This window comes from Euwallacea similis, chromosome 11 (assembly GCF_039881205.1).
Source record: "Euwallacea similis isolate ESF13 chromosome 11, ESF131.1, whole genome shotgun sequence".
Lineage (NCBI taxonomy): Eukaryota > Metazoa > Arthropoda > Insecta > Coleoptera > Curculionidae > Euwallacea > Euwallacea similis.
This window is the reverse complement of record NC_089619.1, coordinates 4,240,733-4,263,285: the sequence shown is the minus strand read 5'-3', so window position 1 is coordinate 4,263,285 and position 22,553 is coordinate 4,240,733. Positions and strand designations below refer to the sequence as shown.

General features: G+C 32.0%; 1 protein-coding gene across 5 annotated transcripts in view; it reads left to right on the top strand.

The window, feature by feature from the left end:
- LOC136412175 (solute carrier family 2, facilitated glucose transporter member 3-like) overlaps positions 1 to 22,553 on the top strand; it is a 34,434-nt gene that overhangs the window by 1,522 nt on the left and 10,359 nt on the right. Inside the window, exons 1-4 of one of the 5 annotated variants that reach the window (XM_066395143.1) lie at positions 4,974 to 4,995; positions 8,421 to 8,453; positions 9,350 to 9,436; positions 22,034 to 22,132. In XM_066395143.1, coding sequence (XP_066251240.1) covers positions 8,442 to 8,453; positions 9,350 to 9,436; positions 22,034 to 22,132 — 198 coding nt within the window. In that variant the 5' untranslated portion in view covers positions 4,974 to 4,995; positions 8,421 to 8,441. Of the gene's footprint in view, positions 1 to 1,152; positions 1,267 to 4,973; positions 4,996 to 8,420; positions 8,454 to 9,349; positions 9,437 to 12,557; positions 12,852 to 16,463; positions 16,848 to 22,033; positions 22,133 to 22,553 lie in introns of those variants that run through there. The other 4 variants (XM_066395144.1, XM_066395145.1, XM_066395142.1 and 1 more) reach the window with 4 other exon arrangements.

Genomic DNA, 22,553 nt, shown 5'->3' with positions numbered 1-22,553 from the left:
CTGGCGGAAAAACGAATGTGTAAATGATAACGGATGCTTATTGAGATTATATTTTAATATTTCTGTACAAAATTTGTTTAAATTTAGATTATTGTAACATCGTAAAAAACCATAATAAGATATGAATAGTAACACTTAAGCAGTGAGTTTTCGCTTTTATTGAAGTACACGTATTTGAAAGCAAGCACGTGATTGTTTGGATGGGTTAAATTGGTGAACATTGCTTGATCCTATTTGAATAGATCGGTGAACTAACAGCATTTTCTCATGGGTACTTTTTTCTCTTATGCAACTATCATCTATTTGATTTTTTTTTTAAATAATGGAAATATATTATGTTTCAATACTCAAAGGAAAACATGCATAAGAAAAAAAGACGCGAAGGAATGTATGTATCGATGAACATATATATTTTTCTTTGTCTAAATTATCGTCTTACGCAGAGCTATTAAGTATTTATTCGACATGAAGTTATATAAGTCTATAACATGTTAGTAATTGCAAAGCAGTAATTTAAATCGCTCAATTTGTTGAGTTAATATAATTCTTCTATTCTATTTCCACATTTCTTCGACATCCACTTTTTTATTAGTACCGGTAGAAGATCCGCCATCTTTTAATCGTATTGCCCCTATGGACTGTCATATAGTTTGTATAGTACCAAATTTGCAGATATTTCCCAGTTATAGTTTTTTTTTGATAACGTTCTTCAATTGCGGATATAAAATTTCTCATAAAGAGATTTTTGAATACGGCACATTTAATTACAATCTATAAAATGTTTTAAGCTGATAGATAGTTGGAACGCTATCTGGATTTTATTCAGGCACAAAAAAATTACTAATATCATTTTTATCAATTTCTAGTTGAAAATGTATACAAATTGCAACACCAGCAATCTAAGCAAAAAAAATTGCTTGTATATTCTATAACAATATTTTCTTTCTTAGCTTACTCGCTCCATTTTTTTATTCTCGAGTAAAGAATAAAAATTTGTATAATATCATTGCTATTAAATAAAAATTATCAATTAGAAATTGTCTTTCGTTAGATTAGGAATATCTACGTAATCTTATCATAATGATCTAATTTTTGAATATTTGGTAAGGCTTTGATCATTTCGGCAATAATTGCTTTTCTATGAAGTGAATAGCTCTGTAACGTGCAATGGCTGGTGTTTTTGGAAGTTCCAGTAGTATGTTTTTTTATCCCAGAAGAAAAAGTGTTTCAGCTTCCATAAAGTCTGTTGTTGAGGAATTGCGTAAGGTTAGTATAAGTTTTTATTGTTGCAGAAGTGCATTCAAATTCGTGTAAATACTCAATTTCTCTGTCGAGAACTATAGGCCTTTAGACGCTAAATTATTTTCAATTTAAAACTTTGTAAATTTACCTCGTATAGATCTAATGGGAGAGTGATTATAATAAGTCGGGAAATACGTAGAACTACGATGTCCTTAATTGTCCAGCTCTGCATTTAAGTAATAGGGGTTAAATTTCAATTCAATTTAAATTTAGTTATGTAGGCACTTATACATACATATAACACGGCTATGGGTGTTTTAAATGCGACGGAGAACTGTTGCTGTCTTCTGGATGTTGAGTCAAAAAGTGGGTTAAATTTGAAAAATTTCCGATTTTTGGAGGCTTGTGAATATACTGTTTGGAGCTCTGCTAAACTGTATTTAATATTTTAGATGTTAAAAGAAATAAAACAAATAAAAAAATCATTTTATACTTTAAAATACACAAGTCTAGTATAAAAATGTATAATAAAGTAATTGTATATAATAAATAATAAATGTAAAAATATTATAAATTGTAAAGTAATTTTGTTAAAAAAATAGCAAATAACAAAAATGAAAACGCTTTTCTCAATAAAATAATTTCAAATTCATAGAGGAATACAAACTAACGTTATAAACAAACTATCTTATAAATTTGGGTGCCACGTGCTGCACTGGAGGGGTCAATAGTATCACCTTTTAGTTCAGAGTTAAACTAAAATTACTTCCTATTCTACGAGTTGTATGAGACGATCCTACCGATTATTCTCAACTAGAGCAAATACAACTCATTTAATTTTAATATGCGAGTTATTTCGTCTTGAGCCCTTCGTCTGTTGGCGAACATATTGGTCTCACCTCCGGTAGACCCCTGTAAGAAGACGCTACAAACTACGACCACCAAACCGTCGGATTTAAATCACATTCACGTAGTTTCAAATAGTAATTTTTTTAGTTTCCGATCTTGTGTAAATCTTTGAGTATACAGAGTTATTCCTTTTCAGGTTTAATCACAGAAATCTCGATTATTTGAAGAATATGCTAAATCGGTTAAGTTAGAGAAAAGCGGCTTAATGTGTAGTCCAATAAAAACATTCCAAACTTAATCTATTTTTCACAGGCAATGTATTTTTAATCTAATTAAAATATGGTGCTTTATTTCTCGGCAATTATAATACGGTCCAATATTTTTCAAATCTGTTTATGTAATTAGCATTTTTCAATTAGATCTTTGCCAGACGCGTGATTAAATTATCCCGAGTAAGAGATAAAATTTTTGAATCCCTGGAATACGCGTCATTGACGTCATTCCGCCAGTGACGTACTTCCCATGTTCAAAACTCTGTCCCAGAACACAGAAGTCATGTGTATCTAGAGATCTTCAGAGAGTTGATAAGGAATATATGAACTTCTTCAATTTGAAGAAAGTCTCCACATATTTTCATCACCTACTGACAACACCGCAAACAAAGTTATTTATGAATAGATATGAAAGTCGTTTCGATTTCGATATTTCTGGGCAATAGCATGAATGACGTCCGCGGGCCTGCGGTGCCAACACCCATCACGCCAACCAATCACAACGCTCCGTGTCGGCAAACCTCTAATCGATAGCTAAGCCAAAGTTGAATTAAGTGACGTTCTTTCGAAACTAGATCATCATTTGTCTCTTTTTCACTTATTATTGAACTGTTATACTTCCAAGTTGGACTATGAACGAAAAATATGTGACTAACACGACCAGCAGAAATCACAAGCGTCAGCGAAGAGGACGCTTAATTTACACAAGGTCTAGATAAGAGTATTTAATCCACAGACGTCTAATCCCTTAATCCGACTGATAAAGCAAAAATTTGATGTTTGCACTTGAACAATAAAACATGGTTAAATTTGAACAATTGGAGGTGTGTGCTTACGAACACAAACACCAACAAGTCCACGTGATGATGACGTCAGGCTGTTGCAGGACCGTGCTGAAAGTAAAAGGAAAAAAGTAGGTGTTGAAATATTTGAGGCATGTCTTAGATCCGTTCATCTGTTGATCTGTAGTTAGTCAGGTGTTTAGTGGTAAATAGCTATAGACAGGTACCGCACAGTGAAGAATCTTTAATGAAGAATCCTTTAGGTGGTTGGAAACAAACCGAAATTATTTTCTATTAACACAGTTTTGATATTACACTTTATTAGTTTTCCAAAACGTAGAACCGAGAAGATACAACTGTTAATATCTACATATATCTCATCGACTGGCCTCACACACTAATAATAGCAAATAATTTAATCAACGCCCTACGGTTTCGGTTTGTACTGCGAGGTTCTTTTTAATGATCACTCGTTACATTAACCATGTTAAATAATGTTATGAAAGCACAATCAATCACTGTATACTTAAGTTCTATATTTAACTCACTCATATTGTGTGTGTATATATATATATATATATATATATATATAGCTAATTTTGAATAAACATCATTGGATTGTTGCTTATTATTGCAATGGGTTGATTGTTGATGTTCTTGTGAGCATTCTCTAAATATAGTATGGTCATTATAGATTGGTACTTGGCAGGTACTCAAATTTCTGCGACAGTAAATGTGAGAAGATACATGGAGCCGTTTCACGTGCGCTCATGTGGTATATCACGAACGCTCATATGTAACGGTACACCTATGGTTGTTGTTTTTCTACATTTTATAAAATATTTCAGTAAATACTGACTTGGAACGTGATAATTGCTTATAGACCATGGAGTCTGCAAAGCTCTTCCCGGCTGGGCTTGGTATTAGGTGTGATCGTGAATGACATTACTTAAGCTCACATGATGTAACACGGGTCTGTTTAACCTGTGATTTCAGATAAAAACTACATATTTATGATTTAAGAATTGTCCTTTCGTTCTTTTGGAAGTTCTAATTGTAACTCACATAAGACAAAAAAATCCTGTAATTCCCCTACTTCTCCGAAACATTAAATGTTTTTATTTCAGTTTGGTAAGAAGGGTGAATTTTGTGGTGGAATCTAATAAACAAATAAAAATTGTAATGGTTTAGAACGGAAAACTCGGAATCACGTTCGCTTGAGCATGATTTCCCAGGTGTGAAAGGAAAGCGACTCATCATGTTGTTTTTTCATCTGAGTAGGTATTTAAGGATTCAGCTGACAAATTTGTTTCAACGGATATATGCTAAAAATCTAATAAATTCATGTTTTAAAATATCAAAAATATTGAATTTTGTCTATCTAAGCACCCTAAGTTTATATAATTTTATAATTTATGATCTGTTTTAACTCTCCATTTTTATCTCGTACTAATTTATCACAAAGAAGGTAATGTTGAATACCAGAAAGCAAAAATTAACATTATTTTTATGAACTCAGCTAAAAAATGTACTGACCTGGATGTTTCGATATTTCTAAATTTTTTGTTAATTTCAATACATGATGCAACGTCGCTTAATACGAATACCTAGTATTATTTATTTTTAATTGCACCAGTTGGAATGCAACGTATATATAAATTACTACATCTTGTGCAATTTTTGTTAAAAAGTTTAAAATCCATCCCTGCTTCCATTTCATCCCTGCCTCGATTTCACCCCTACCCAGCCCTTCGAGGACGAATCAAGGGTATTTCTACGCATTTTCACCGGTTTCCACTATTCAGTGTGTTCCATACGGTGTCGGTGATTTACAGATTATTAAAAAAAAGGTAAACATTTCAAAAAATGTTATTGCATAGTGTGCATTATTTAAGGAAGTGTAGTTCCATAAATAATAAAGCACTTTTGTGAATCAGCTGTCTGATCTTAGTCTAGAAATTATGGTTATTGTTTCACCTTAGATGTAGACGCAGTAATTAGGTTTTAATACACTGTTTTGTTTGTTGTTATTTTTTTAAAAATGTATCGTGATAATTTATATAGTTGTTTATGCAGTAATTTAAACCAGAACCTGGATGAAATATTGGCCCACGTATCATACATACATGTAAGGAATCTACAGTTACAGATTATATATTTATTATTTTACAAATATTTACTAAAATTGACTTCTAAAAAAGTCGGACATTCTGAAATCCATCATTTATTTTACAAAGCAAATAAAAGCACTTGCAGGATTGCAAAAGCTTTAACATAACCCCGTAGCATTAAATAGTTATTTTCACAACCAGGCAGGAAAGGTCTACTTTTTCCCTCGTGAATAATTTGCAGGTTAGAAGAAGTAAAAAGTATTTTGCTCCATAGGTGTGTACCTATTTTTTTCTACTACTAATATTTTGATTTATAAAAAAAGCAAGTCTTAGTAAAGCAAATATTTTTAAAAAATTGCGTGGGTAATCAAGCAAATTCGCGGAATGAACGGCAACGTTATAGGTAAAAGTTCTGTCGTTCCTATGGACTAAAGTATTTTTTTTGTGCCAGCAAATGAGGGAAGGAGAAAGTTCTATGTTCTAGGCAGGTCTTAAAAAAAATTACATTTTAAGCAAGTCTGGATATAAGTTCGATGTAAGTCAACACATGTCGGCAAATAATATTTATTTCATTTCAATGATTTCATTAATGCTGAACTTGTATTTGAGAAAATTAATTTCTCATAATACTTCAAACTATTTTTTAAATACAGACTTAAGTGAAAACACTGACACATATTACATACGATATACATATGACCACATACTATTGTCCTTTTAATTTTTCTTTAATTGTGCAATTATCACTTATTAATACAGTTCTTATTCTGTAGTAATGATAACACGCATAGGTGACACAATCTTAATGATTTTGTGACAATATCTAAGCCATATTGACAGCATTAGGCAGAGAAATTTCGAGACCTTTAGATAACAAAGATCTTTGCAAAGATCCCGGAATTTCTGTGTCGACACTCCTATTTAAAAATGTAACTCAATTTAATAAAATGTGCGTTCCTGCATTTTGAAAAATCTATTACTGATGATGATGAACGTTATACTAGAAAAAAACTAAGGTGGGCCTTCCGCTCTTTAAAAAAACAGACAACCTTATCCTTACTTAAAGCTCTTATTATAAGGACAACCTACTTGGTGCCAGGACTGGCAATATCTCTGTATTATTTGATAATTAGTGATCTTTGAACTGGCCAAATAAGACGGTTTTCGACTATATCTAATCGCTAACCACAGTCATTTCAATACCTACTCCTACAATAACGAATCAGCTCTTGTTCCAGGAATGCTGATCACATTAATTAACTCTTATTATAGATCAACAAATATCGTCAGGCAACTAGGTGTCAATTACGTTTCATTCTAAGATAATTGAGCGAACGCCATTATTTGCTCAGTTTTAATATTAACTTTGTTAATTAAGATGAAAATAATGACGAATTTAGTAAATGAAATCTAAAAAATGTTGTAAATTCAAGATCATCATGTTAATAATAACAGTTAATCCTATAAAATTGAATTCGCTACCAATTTTTATTTACAACTAACATGAGTTTTTTTTGAGCCATAAACTTTTGAAGTTTATGCCCTGCTACAAAAATGAATAACGCTATAGATGTGGATTTTTCAAATAATTATCATTATTGTTGACAGAAAAGGCGGTAAGAAGGTAATAAGGTTTCACAAATGTTCATAGCCTCATATCGCCGGAATAAACATTTACTTTCGCAATCAATTATTGCTTATTATTGTTTTGACTATTACTGAAAATAATTAAATTTAATATACGTTTATAAACATAGAGCTATAAATCAAAGTAAAATAAGCTTTTACATATTTTTTGGTCCAAACATGATAACGAAATTTTGAAGTGAATGAGTTAATGATGATCTTGAGTTCATACTATTGGGATTTAACTTAATGCAACCATTATTTGCATCATAATTAACAGACTCAATGATGAGCTGAATAATATGTACTTCATTATTTATGATTTGAATCTTGAAACATGGAAAAGGACTTATCACAGGGATATTTACAAAGTAGATATACAGTTAGTAGCTTAAGTTAAATTATCAATGTCATGGGCAAAAAAGTTATGACCTTTTGGAGGTATGAAAAAGCCGGCTAGTAGTAGTTGTCTTTACACTGTAAATCGAAACTTAAGTAAAACTAAAATTGTCCATTCATGAGTTATTTCTTCACTTGTATACCAGTAATTAGGGCACGCCCTGTATATGCTAATCAAATAAGTTCGTATGGTAGATAAAGCAGGAAGATTGAGTTCTATTCTGATCTCCTATTTCAATAATTAATGTGAATGTCGGCAGTTACAATGCACTGCAAATTAGGTTATATGCATTGCACAAATTATGAACTTTAGTACCTACACAGCGTTCCAAGTAGCACTGAACACTCGGTGCTGACCGAACAATCTCAATAGGTAAACCTAGAAGTAAACGGTTAAATTGATTGAATGAGCTTCAAGCTAATCAAAGCAACTAATATTATACAAGGTGTTTCGTTACTCAAATCGAGATAGCAGCTCTTCTGTTTCAGATCGATCCATATATTCAACAGTTTTTTTAAATTCGACGAGTAGATATCAATATACAAAGTGTTCCAAATTTTGTGAAAAAGTTGCTGAATATAGAAGACCATGCGAATCCTATTGCAATCTCAGAGTTTTGGTAATAGTAATCATTTTGGTGTTGAAAACAAATCGTTTTTAAAGAAATGCTACAACAAAAATGTGGTTATTTTGAATAAGTTACAATCTAAAAGGTGTAAGAAATGACCTGATTGACAAATATTCGATAAAAATCACTTAACGTGTATTCTTAAATTAAATCTCGTAACTATCTAAAGGATTAATAACAACAGTATCATCCTGTTTATTATCCCCGATAAATTGGAAATATGATTGTAAAATGCATTTATTGTTTTAAAAGTAAAAACATCTACTCTTTAATTAAGTAATCCCATTCAACTATATAGCTTCTAAAAAACCTTAATAATTCTAAGTGCTACAAGTCAGATATTACCTCTGGTCATGGCATGGCAGTATAATAGTTGAACATTTGGATCTTTGTAGCCTCCAAATTTTCTGATATAGATCATATAATAATCAAGTCAGGTTGATTAACTTTGGACTCGCCAGATAAAACTGGATTCGATTTTACCTAATAATTATTTTTTGACTTTACAAGCAGCTTGCAGACTTTTAAAACATGGAACCTGAGGTGAGGATAACTTATATTATTTTGTTATAGTGTATGTTTAACTAATAACTCATAAATAGAGAACTTTTTTGACCATTTAAAAGCCGAAATGAAAAAAATGTGCTAAACATTTTAATGCTGTTAAAGGCTGTTGAAAAGTCTTGCAATGGTTTGTTATCGGAACAATTTACTTGAAACTTTTATTAAATAAATTAAGAAATCTGAATTTAAGATTTTCTAGTCAATTTCAATACAGAGTGTTATAAATTCGATGCATTAGCATCTGTGTAAGTATGAAATATAGAAAGTTGATTAATTGGCGATTAAGTTGCATATTTGAATTTACAATTATTTGCTGAAACAAATATTAAAAAATCTGAACACTTTCGGAGATATTATTAATTCAAAGACGAGTCTAAAACACCATAAGTTTTGGCAACTCTAAAGCTATTCAAAAATTAACAAGAAAATGCAGGCCCGTATTTGAAAAAATAAAGGTCAAGTTTGAAAACAGACACGTCAAATCTCACAAATAAAATTATTTTTAGGAAGGCAATAAAAAAATGCTTTAGCAAAGTAACGTTAATTGAAAAAACAGTAATAAAACTGCAAGAAGTTTCATATTTTCAGTTTCTGTTGGAAGTAATACTAATTTTTTAAATTTATTTTCAGCAAATTATTCAGCATTAAAATGCACAATTTCACGTTAAATTAACCAATTCTCTATCTCGTGTAATTACAGAGATAGCAATACTAATGTTTCGAATTTTAACATTCGGAATGCCTGCTGTAAAAAGAGAAATAGTCAAACTTCTCGAGAGCCTTGAATTATTTTGTAAGAATAATGGAGAAAAATTAAGAATCCCTCTAGTTATGTTATTATTGTTAATAATGTCGCATTTTAATATTATATGCAGACAAAACAATTAGGAAAAAAGGAACATCTAAAAGAAACTAACGAATCCACAACCACTGCTGACAGTAACTCAAAAGATAACGATTTGGTAAGTTACTATTTTAAAATAAAAGTAGTTAGTATATTCGCTATGTTGCAATGTCCTATGTGTTTGTTTTGAGAAATTTTCTGACGTATAAATAAATATAATTTTGATTTATACACTTTTCAAGGAATACGCTTCGAAATTTCTCTAGGGATAGGAGCAGCAATATTTTATCAACATTGCTTTTTTACAGACAATATCAGCAGTAAAAGTGTTTAAAGTTTATCTTACTCGAATTGTGGTGCAATTGTCAATTATAATTTATTTAGCGTTAATTAAATTTAAAAATTTTGTATAATGAATATACATGCCTGGGACTTCCGAAAAGTTGGCAATGCTTAATTTTCTCGAATTTTTAAAATAAAATTTTTATTTTTCATGACATAGGAATTTTCCATTCTTTTACCACATATATATAAGAGTGTCGATATCCAAACAATACCAGAAATTATATTAACTACACCTTTTAATGAGAAGAGTGTAGTATGTAGAATTGCAACATAAAAATTCATATTTAAAATGGCGGTAGATGTTGTAATATTTTCCTTATATCACACTTGATACATTGAATTTAATATCAATGGCAGCAGCTTATATTAAAGGTAAAGCGAAGTATTATTTAACCAAATAAGAATCTAATGTTAGTGTCATGGTAGGTACCACTTATATACGTGAAACCCTGCCAAAATATATTTTTAGTTTTTTAGTTCTAAATTTTCTTTCCTCTTAATACGCACGCCATTTATAGTTAATAACGAAAAAATTTCAAGTCCTATATTGAAATATAAAAAATTCGAATTGGCATAAAATCGGTGAAGCGATATACAAAATATCCACATACATATACATACATAAATATCCACGCGTGGAAGTAATTTCTTGTAAACTAATTAGTTAAAGATCTATAAATATTTCCAGTTTCTTTAATCTAAAACTTAATATGAGCAAAAGAGAGGCGGATAGAAAAGAAAAAAAATTAAAAAAGAATAAATGAGATAAAAATTAAAATCCTCATATTATGTAGATATATGTAACATATACTGATTTATAGCTACTATGTTGCTACTTACAGCTGCAATTTGCTGTTTATAATATGACACTGCTTGTAAAACTAATTGACTCGAGAATCTCATCTTGTGGTTATATTACCATAATAAAATACCTGCTTAATAATTATGAGTTGCCTACTCGTATTATCATAAATATAGTTAAACTGCTCTCAATTACGACGGACCTTAGAGTTAAGGGACAAATTATTATAAGCATGTGTTAACTTTAACATCAAGCTAGTTTCCATAAAAACCGAGAATCTGACTAATATTTACCAAAAGCCCTCTTTGCACTACATTTCCCTCTATCATAGTATAGCCCGTCCTCTTTATGGAGGAAAGTATTTTATCCCATTCCAGAATAGAAAAATCCTTCCAGAGAAGAACGGTGGCTCCGAAAATTCTGTCTTAGATGTGTTCCTCTATTGCAAATTGCCAAAAAGTGGTATAAGAATCTATATCGCGCATTGCGCAGTATTCCCAAAGCGGATTGTTCTCCTTTCCCAGGAATTTCATGTATAAACAGATTTAGTTTTCAATGACATGTGAGCAGCAGGTCCACAATGCATAAACGACTCCTCCTTAGCAATTATGAAGTCTTGAGTGAATCTGAGTTGGGTAAGATATCCTCGCCCTGTGTATATCCCTCTGACTGTATCCAGTTTGCCTTTGTTCTTTCCCATTTCCATCTGCTCAGCACATCGGATATGTAATTTTTCCTAATCCATCGACATTTTTCAGGTCCTTTGAACCCCACCTACTCAACCGTCTGTTTATTTTTACCGACGCCCCTGTGACCAGCGACCTGATTTAGGGTGACTTTCTTTGTGTTGTCTACCAGTTCTTGAAGAACGTCTCGGCATTCCTGGACGAGCTAAAACTTAGGGATCATTTCAACTCTTCTTTTCCGACAGTACCGTTGGAATCTTCTGTCCTAACAATCCACAAATAATTGGTCGCGCCTAGTGTTTGCAAACCTCAATCTTTCCATGGCGAGCCATGGTCTCCCTTTTGATCCAGAATGGAAGTTCCGGTAAGGGGCTAACTGTCCATTTAGCAGATCGAACGTTATCTTGTGGTCGATGGCCACCCTTTATTAGTAAGTTACTTCACATGCAGTTTTGCAAATAACTGGAGAATTGGCACTTTATTGGGCAGATAGCTGTTCCTACTGCAACTATCAGTAAAAGTTTTAACATCAGTTTGAAAACACTTTATCTAATAGTGAATTGTTAACTGCCACCACAGCTGTCGCTCCATAAAAGACATTAAAAAACCGGTACTTAGGTCTCGTTCTTTCAAGTCTTGCTAGTATGGGACATTAGGTAACTTTCAGTCATCCCTATGATGCACCGCTCATGTTGACGTGATGGGCATGGTATAGGTACATTACGCGGACACCTGGGAAGCTTACCTGTAATAGGTCTATTTGAATTAAAATTTTATATTCCATCACGTGGCGGATTCATGCTGAACTACCAGTTAAATTGTTTGCCAAAAGCAACAGTGTTTTTTAAGAAATGTTTGTGCAACTATTTAAGGTAACTTTTCGAGATGCGTGGTACAGTTGAGTGATTTACATTGGCGACCAGATGCATTTGCACGGCGAGTAGAACTCACTGTAACTCACACTCACCTGACCTTTTGCCTTTGTGCCACTCCGATATGAATTTTCAGCAATCTTTTGACCTGTAAATTTGTTTTTACGGCTTCTACGTGGATACGCAAATCTATTTTTTTTAAATCAGTTATCGCGTCGTAATCAAACGCTACCTAAGATCCAAAGCTTATTTCTTATTTAACATCTTGATTTGTGATTTATATTTGGGAACTATTTGCCTCATACAGTTATAGATAGCAATGGGCTGCGCTACATGCATATGTATCTATCTTTAGATCATACCTGACATAAACAGGATATTACAGAAACTAATAAAAACTCTTTTTAAACAGAACAATATATTACAGGAGACAGTAATTGAGCTCAAATAGGCAATAATTGACCCACAACTGCCCACGAAAGTTTAAACTGCTTCAACAGTTATGTTATTGTAGTTATGTATAGTTAGATATGGCTAGGGTAGCACGATATAAAAGATAACTAACCCGAACTAACGGACCCACTTTATTGACAAAACTTATTACATGGTGTGTGTAAATATTTAGATTAATACCTATAGGTGTTCACTGCTTTAGAACTGTAGTTCTTCGGTTGTAATCAATTTTTACCTAATAATTACTCTCATCCGCTGTTAGTAGTTTGCCATACTAAAGGCTACTATTATTGTGTTTTTGTGTTAAAACTTAGCAATAATTATACCTGTTAGGACATATTTTCAAACATGGGAAAATCAGAGAGTTGGAGTGAGGTAAGTTGAGCTTCTTTTAATAAGTTTCCGCATAATAGCAGCAATTATTTACAATTTAAGTGATGGACATGTGTTCTAGCTTAAAAATTTGTCTTCAGATATCGAAGTCACACAAAAGTAATAACTCTATCAATCACATTTAAACTCAACAGTTTCTAGAAATCGTTAGCTTTGACGCTTGTAGGAGGATAAATATTTAGATTTGTATATTCATATAAAAAGTATGGGCTATTTTCACAACGGGCAATCTAAATCTAAAAATACAAAATTATTTATTTAAGTAAGATATGCAAGAACTTATTATAGCTTCCTCGGTATGTTTGTGTTTGAAAATGTTCTGGTCCGGAATCTACTACATAACTATTCACTTAAGTATGTAGGTAGTGGCGAAATTCCTCCAGTTAAAATAAAAGCCAGACATCTGAAAAAATCAGTCGGTAGAGAAAAAGAAAGAGAAAATTACACATTCTTACGTAGACATATAGGTACTTGCGCAGGGTGCCAAGAAAGCCTGGAATGTTGCAATTTTTCAAACGTACAAGGAGTTACTTAAACAACTTTTAGAAGCTGAAAAGTACATTGCATGGATTAAAATAAAGCTAAAGATTCATATAAACATACATATATCCGAAATAGTTCCATTTCGTTCGGTTTCAGCTATCAGATAAGAATCAACATTAACAGAAAAAATTTTTTAAAACTTCCATTTAATTACACTCAAAGTAATGGCGTACCGGACGCAATTTTGAGATAAGAACAAGAACCGAAGGAAGAATAAACAGAAATAAATCTTGGAAAATTACTGGGTATTGAATGTTGAAAGCAGGACCAAGACGACAGGAATTTGCACAGACGGCCATTTACCCCTAGATCCGCCACTGTAAAGGTATATGTTCAATTCTTGGCATATTTCATACTAATACCAATAGCATCTACGAAAACATCCGGGGTATGTAGCGCTAACCACCCTCCAAAGCTCATTAAGATACAAAGCTATATACAGGGCGGTTAACTCGAGCTAATATCCGACCTAAAATTTTATTATTATCTAAAAATATTTACCGTTTCCTGTGTATTTTTATCGAAGTTTCAATTAGAAAATGTCAAGCATGCCTTACAATTATTTATCGATACCTAGATTTTTACATTCCTACGTTTAAACAGGTTTGTCTTGTCTAATGTATACTCCGATTTGGAAAAAATAAGGAAGTGGTTGATAGTAATTTGATGATAGGAACCCTTCATTTAGAAAGGTTCCCTTCACCGGTTCAAAAAATTTAATGAGAATTTATGGAGACGTGACGTTCCACTATGTCTTCATGTCGACTGTTAGCTGTAATGCGTCTTTGTTGGTTCAGGTTGGTTCGTTCCTTAATCGATAAACCGGTTCTTCCTTAACTGAATTTGTATTAGTCAAAGAAGAGAGCAAAGGTGTGTGGGTCCCCATAATCAAAAGCATTCTGAATTGGCATATCCTCTGATTTTTGCAAGGACAACTTCTAACTTTGCTTCTATTTCCTTTTGTGACATTATTAGCTAACATTTTGACGATTCCTGTCTGTTTAGCTTTAATTCATATGATTAATGAACTTCGGAGCTGCCAGTTAAAAATCTAAGACTTCTTTCGACTATACCTACCTATACTCACGCACATAGTAATCCCTTCTAAACTGAAAGTAGTAAGGAATGTAGTATGTATTAAATGCAAAAAGTGTGACGTATTATTTTCTTTGGGTTTTCCAGTTTCAATTAAATCTAACTGATAGTATTGTAATTCAAGATACTATAAATAAAGTCGTTTGTTTGTGTGGAAATCCTGGGGAATTTTCCGAACACCTATAGTAAAATCTCTTCCTGATAAATTATTTAGAGATGCTATCTGATCCGTTATGATTTCATGGGCTTTCCATTAAAAGTGTAATATAAATACATTTCGTCACATTTCGTATCAACATTTTGAAAGATTTTAGATGTGATCTGTAATTTTGACAGTAACTGCACCCTCTTGCACGTTTGACATATATTCGGATGGAACGATCGCAAATTTTTAAATGGCCACTAGTAGTTTTCATTTACGACAGTGTATAACTGCCTCTTATTTGACAATATTTGACAATTAACAATCATATTGTCGTATATTATATTTGACAATTAAAGCTGTCAAATATTGTCAATAATTGTCGATTGTGGTAACGAAACGCACCAAATCAAACCTAATTACCAATTTTGTCTTTTTCTACTTTTCGACATATCTACACTTGGAGGAGCGCAAAGCAGCAATTTACCGATTTTAATATAAGTAATCCTAAGTAAAGTCACGTAAACACGTGGAATCAGGTTATGTAAACTACGCATTTCTGTAAATATTATTGCAATTGACAGCGGGTGGGATGAAAAAAGCTATTTCGTGATCTGCCACTTTCAGCGTTTATCTTAAAGTTAAATGGTAAGGACAAAGTGCGTGAACTATACGGAAAACTGTGAGGAAACAACTTTCTTCACCGCCATTTGAAAAAGATTGTCAATAGTGAACGTATCTAATCAATGGCGCCGGTCCGTTAATATGTTTGTGCAGGGCGTGCATATCAACAAAAATTTACCAAGAATTACTACCCTTGGAACAAACACTTTAGCATATGTAGGTATTTGTTCTGACGCGTGCAAATATTGTGAAACATGTTGGCAATATAGCAGTAAAATTGCGCTTATTGGTCTATATGTACCGTGTGACAAAGCAAATATAAATATTTGATCAAGGGCCTATGTGAGTATTCTTTCGTCTGAATTAGACTACCAAAAGGCTTGCGCAACGTTTCTCACTCTTACATGTTGGTCATTATGGTTTAGAAAACTATGTTATTTCGGGGTTACTAATCGAATTTTTTAAATTTTCTTAATAAGGTATTTCTTAAAATTTGCTAAATATCATCGTTTCAAAGTGTTTCGCGCATATTTTCGTTGCTTTTGAGATTTCGACTGAAATTCGAGATTTTTTTGGATTTGAGATTACATAAGGATTTTGCTCACTTTTTAAGGTCTGTACCACGTTAGCAGAAAAACCCCTATTTAAGATCCGCTCCGTACGCATCACTTGCATAAAACAAATTTAATATTTTTTATATGTAAATTCGTTCTTTTCAAAGTGGTTTGTGTGTGCAAAATTCGTGCAAAGCTAGTTTTGCCAATAAAAACTGCCATTACCAACTATTAAAGTATTCAACATTTTTACACACATTTGCAAAACGTAAGTAACACTATTTTTTGCGGTTTGGAGATTGCACTGGCGTGCATTGTGAAAGCAGAATAAAATGAATATTGACTGACAAAAGAAATTCTACACGTAACCAACTTAGAATAAGTATCAATTACTAACAATAATCATCTCCACTAAATGGAAAATTGACTGACTGGATAAGGTCTTATTTGAACATTAATAAGTGTTAGTCAGATTCTTCGAAGCATTGTTATGTATTCACGCTATATTTTGTTACGTTCCGCAGTCGAGATAAGTAACAGTCGTAGTTATAACGTAATAGCATTAATCTTTCTATATGATTTATTTATCTCGAACACGCCCCGCGCAGGCCCCTTTTATAAGCCTATCATGACGCGTTGTAGTCTCTTTAAAAAGAAGTGAATGAATTTACCAGTACTAACACTATAGGTAAAGTAGAAAGGTTCGGTCTGTTGTCTGTTCATGCCGCATGACTTTAGTGTAACGCGCAAGTTTTACAAGGCTATTGATATCTTGTAGTGAAAGCGGTTGTTTGTTTTTGGACTAAAGTTACAGCTGCTAATTAAGAATCCCGGTTGGTTAGTTTGGCTAGGAACGCAGCAAGAATCGCGAGTTCTATACTTAGGTGAAAGGACGAGATGGGCAAAGGTGGTGACAAAGCTGAAGCTGTGGAAGGGGTGGTGCTGGAGGTTAAATTTATCGGAAAAAAAGTAGTCGCGGAGAAGGACGTTGAAGGGTCGGCCCCGGGAAAATGGACAGAAGTGAGTCAAATTGTGAAATATTTCATAAAACTATGTATTCAACTAAATTTTTAAAGCCATCAAGGTCAAACCAACTTTTTTGAATTTGCATAACGATTTTTTAATTACAATTCACGAATCGTTTGCTCGCTTTTGAAGGCGATGGTAAAATTTTAGTTATAAGTGCTGCATGGTATAATTGGGCCCATCTGTCGCCGAAATGTACATACGTAACATTCTTTTTAACACGCGAAAAGCCAATAAAAGAACTTTATAAAATGCTGCAAATATACATCCAAAGATTATTCACGGTGCTAATTAAAGTTTTTGAACACAAAATCAAAAATAAACTACAGAAACTGATCGGAAAACAGACATATGTATATCAATATACGGGGTGTTCCAAGAAGCTCGTGTCAAACTTACGAAGGTTATGGGGGATATTGCGGTGAACAATTTTTGCATAGAAATCCTCAGTCAAATACGATCCCTTTTGGCTCCAGAATCGTTTTTTCATAACTTTAGCTGCAAGAAAATTTTCATAGAAATTTTGAAATTGAGCTTGAGTATTGGCCAGATTCTCGGACTAACTTGATGTATGAAGTAAATAACACATTAATAATTTGACCCTACAGCAGATGATAAATACAAACATACTTCACAGCCTTAAACACAATAGTAGCCCTATAACATCCGATTTCAACATCTCGGCGAACAAAGCTTTAGCAGCTAACAGAGCTAGCGAGGACGGGATGCGCGTAGGCATAGGGGTCGTTATATGTCTACGTAATGTACCGTAGAATTAAATTTAGTACGTTGACTTCTGGTGCATTCATATTCATGTGGGATTAAAGTAGGTAGTAAGCAACATGATGTACTTTATTGGTTCTTTATTAAAAATAATAAATGCGATATTAAAGTAGATAATATATATATAAGGGCGGGGGGTCAAAAGGGACATTATAGTTTAAATATTTTATCATTTTTTTTATGTATTAATAAAGATGCTGTTTTAACGTAAAGAATTTTATCTTGCAAAAAACTTATTAAGAAAACAAAATTTAATTGTAAACAAAAGAGTTGTAAAACATTTAAATCATAACTTTTAGGCCAAGTTGCACTAAAAAGACATTTTTTAGAATCCAACACTGCTAGCAAATTAGATAGTGGAAGAAAAATTAAACAAATGATATTTTACATATTATCTATTTATTTATGACAGAAAAATTATGTTTTACAAGCTATTTGAGAGAACTTTGCACTTATTTTATCTCCAACTTAAAAGCCTATTGAGATGGATATAATTGCCTGACTTTTACGATTAAAATAATCCGAGAAGTAATCGCCTGGAAATTTATTGTCACTATTTTATTTGACTTAAAAATTACGTCTTGTAGACTGAAACTATTACTCCTGAATTGTACAAAATTAATGAAAAACATACAACTTGGCTTGGAAGAACGCCAGCTGAGGACTTCTAGATGGTACTCATATAATTCTCCACGCCTGCATTTCTTCCAATAAGTGTAGGTTTCAGTGCTGGATAAATTTAGTTAAGAATGCTAATTGCAACTGAAAATAATTGTAAAAAAGGGCGCAAAAATCTCTGCGACACTTCGTATTTGATGAAAAAATCAGATAGCGGGTTTTCGTTTACTTCTGATACCAAGTGAAGTATTTTCTTCTCTTTTATTGCTATCTCAGATATATTTGTCGAACTAATATTTATTATATTTTAACTACTTCAAGTAACTTAAAAAGTAAATATTGCCAGGCAACAGTATGAAAGGTACAGTTAACTCCGTTTCCACTAAAAGTTTACTTTCTCTTCCATGTTACCTTTATGCCGTTTGTCCCGTTGCAATTTAACAAAATTTGAATTACAAAATTAGGAACTATGCTCAATGTTGGTTCACTTTTCTGAATTGCCAATGTAAGGGGAACTTCTACAGCAAATAAAATAATCAAAATTCATTAGAATTTGGTCTATAACAAACTTGCTCATGCTTTACTTTTGAGATTGGCAATTTAGTGTGTAATATTATCTGTTTATTATTAAAAAATATATTTTACTCATTATTCTGCGGTTAAGCGAAGTGCGTGTATTTTGTCAGGTTTGTGAAAAAAATCCACATTTAGGTACAACTTACTTTAAGGCAATAAATTAATAAGTAGTTACCCTCTTATAAAGTAATAAATAATAACAAAACTACACACACAAACAACAAAAGTAAAAATAATAATAAAAAATGTTCTGCTTTTACATAAATTTCTTGTTCATTGCAAATATTACTTTTAGATCTACGTGACTTAAGAAATGCGTCCCATTTTAGTTGCCTTCACTTTTCAATATTAAATCAATAAATAGTCTGAAGGAAAAAATTAATTATAACTTTCCTCCATATTTTCCGAATTGATTTTTAAGACACCGTTACGGTAGCTGAAAATAAAATTTGGAGGTCAGAAGTAAGACTCGGCTTTTATTTTGATAAGACGTCGATGATTTTATTTCGGTTATAAAACACTAAAAATGTGCATATTTCTCAGTTAGTTAACTATACTAAAAACATATCTTTTTTGCATAAGCCCATGGAAAAATGCTATTTTCCGGAGCTCTAATAAGTATACTGTTGTTGACCAATGCACGATTATTGACTGAAATAATATTTTTGCCCAAAATTCATTAGTATTAAAATACCTTCATGTATGAAGATCTCAAGAAATTTATTTTTCTTTGAAGAAGAAAAGAAATATCTATATACTTCGAATATTAAATTAGAAAGTTTTTTTTGTAGGGAAATCATGATGTCACGCATACAAACAATATCTACTACCGTAGAAAAATCTTTACTCTGACCCATAGTGTTTAGAACTAGTAATTAGAACAATTAAATTTGTAGTGTAACTTTATATTATCTATTTATTTCAACAACTTTTTTTCAACAGTATTTTTTTCAATTTTTACAACTTACCACTGCTTATAACTCTTTAGCTGCACTATCGCTATTTTATGGCACCACTTTCTTAATAAAACTATCCTTTAACTCAATAGCAGGTTCTCCTGCACAAGCACAAAAATATATATTTTGATTCTTTGATAGAATATATACTTGATTTGTTTGCATAGCTGTGTAAATTGTGCTGAGTGTAGTGTCCTCATAACATCGTCCCGTAGGTTTGCCTTCCTCGTAACATAATGGAAGAGGTATGTACATACCTCAGTGTCATAAAAATGTTAGTCTTAGATTGGCCCCTATATAAAATCCTATCAAAATATATTTGAAAATTTGTTTTAATACTAATTTAGAAATTTATGGACGACCGTGTATATTTGGAAGTATTGCACAATCCACCTATCTTCTCCGATTAAATTTCATTTCAACGAATCTCAATTGCGGTAAATGAAAAATATCTCCACATACCACTTGTTTAGGGATGTTTTTCTATTTCTAAAGAATCACTTGTCGACTTCTCATGATTCGTCTGGACATGTCAGAGGGTAAATGAGGCATGATTCATTGAAGATGTCATTCAAATAAAATCATTCAAGAAATAGAGTTTTCCTTCGCCATGCCATTATTGAATAAAAACTAAGACATAAATAAATCATTCTATCGTTTAAATCTTCTGTTAAGATCTTTGGAAAATATCGAATTTGCCTGATATTTTGCTAGTTCTGGACAGATAATACGTATAGAGGGTCACCATTTGAAAACGAGTAACGTCCAATTTTAGGCACCTAAGGATATTTAAAAGAAAACAATTTTGATTGAAATTATATTTTTCTTTACAGTTTTACCCCTTAATAAGGACTAACCTTTAATCGTACGTCTCAGTTTTTACACCTTACATTACAGGTACCTTCAAATTTCTGGTGCCTATAGAGGTTTGTATCTGAATAATGCATAATTTTTATATGGTAAATTTTATTTTTTTTAGTACCGCATATCAGTAAACGGTAATAAAACCTCCTATCTAAAGAAAACATATTTAAATTAGGTAATTTTAGGTACCTGCATAAATAGGATAGATAATTTATTCAACTGTCTAAGGTCAAAGTTAGAAATACGTAGATAGTTCGCAAATTATGCTGAATAAAATAAGCATTTCAGATCCACACACAGGCAAATTACGATGCATACTTATTCGTAAATATTTTGTGTATCTATAAAGCAATTTTTGAGAAATTTGTACACATTTACAGTCACATAAAATGTATCTAAAAAGTACTCAAACAGTTAGTTATTGCGAGAAATATTGGAACAACTGGAAGAAAATATGTTTTGATTCTGACCTCACCCCATCACCCCTAATTTTCCTAGTTTATTAAGTATCTTTGTATATACATATTTCTATAATAATTATATTAACATTTATGTCTGAAGAGTCAGTACAAAACAGTCTTTAAAGTTTTTCGCAAAGGTTATTTCGGGTTAGTTCAGGTTACCAGTACTAACCTTTGTAACCTCCATTGTAAACCATATATGAGCACTTGTCAATGAAACCTATTTATTATGAATTAATTGCTATTATCACATCTTAAGCATTATTACATCTTAAGACATCATTAAGTAAAAATGTGCATTCATCACTTTATAGGTAGTGCAACCGAACTTGTTTTTACTAGTAGTACTAATATCTTAATAAATTTAAACCCATTATAACGGACTACAAGGTGGTTACTCACCGCTCCCCCCTTCCACCTATTATGAATAGTTATTTGAAAAAGACAAATAAGTATATTTTAGTCCTAAACTATTTCTTTTTCCATAATTCTGTTTAATATGCTATCAGTTACTGTAGTCCAAAGTAATACATTTTTCGCGTCTAAAAGTGTTTGTATGGATCATTCCAATTATGCTTATTTATTATTTTTTACTTCATTTAACATACAAGTTGGCCTCGCTGTTTACGAAGACGCAACACATTTTTATAAATAGGATCTTGTGTGTTGTGTATATTTATATATAAAATAATAAATGAATCGGTGAGATGAAAACAGTATAAAGCACAAGTTCAAAAAACGTACAATTTCGCCTTCTGTAAAGTTGAAAAATCTACCTTCGACTTTTAACATCACGTTTAAGGTCTTTTGGGAATTTCAACTAAAAGTATTGAAAATTGGAAATGTTTCTTACCTCACAGATTGACAATAAAAGCTATGTTTTTTTACATATTATTTTATAATTTTATTCTTTTCTTTCTAGGGATTCAATGGAAGATTGGCGTTTGCTATCGCTGCATCGGCATTGGGGTCTTCGTTCCAACATGGTTATAATACTGGCGTTCTCAATAATCCGCAAAAGGTAAATAAAACAGTATAAAATTATTAAAGTATCTCATGCAGCACACAATTTTTTCATTTTCACCATTCTCCCACTAATCCTTCAACACATCATATTTTATTAAAATTAATATTTGTGATATTTTAGATTAAACGCTATCGGATCATGCACTGAGGCTGGGCCACCCTGTATTATATATATATATATATATATTTATTAATTTCAAATTCTTTCTTGTACTTTTATCTAGTCTTTGAAAGCTTTAGCAAGAGCCCCGTATAATTGATTAGTAATCTCTCGAAATTGGGAATTCCTTGAGAAAATTTAAACTCACTGCGAAATTTTTGAAATGATAAATTTCTAGAGATTCATGAATACTTTTGAGAATAAATAAATTCTTGGATACATTTGGGAGATTCTTTATTCTTCATCAAGTTCTGAA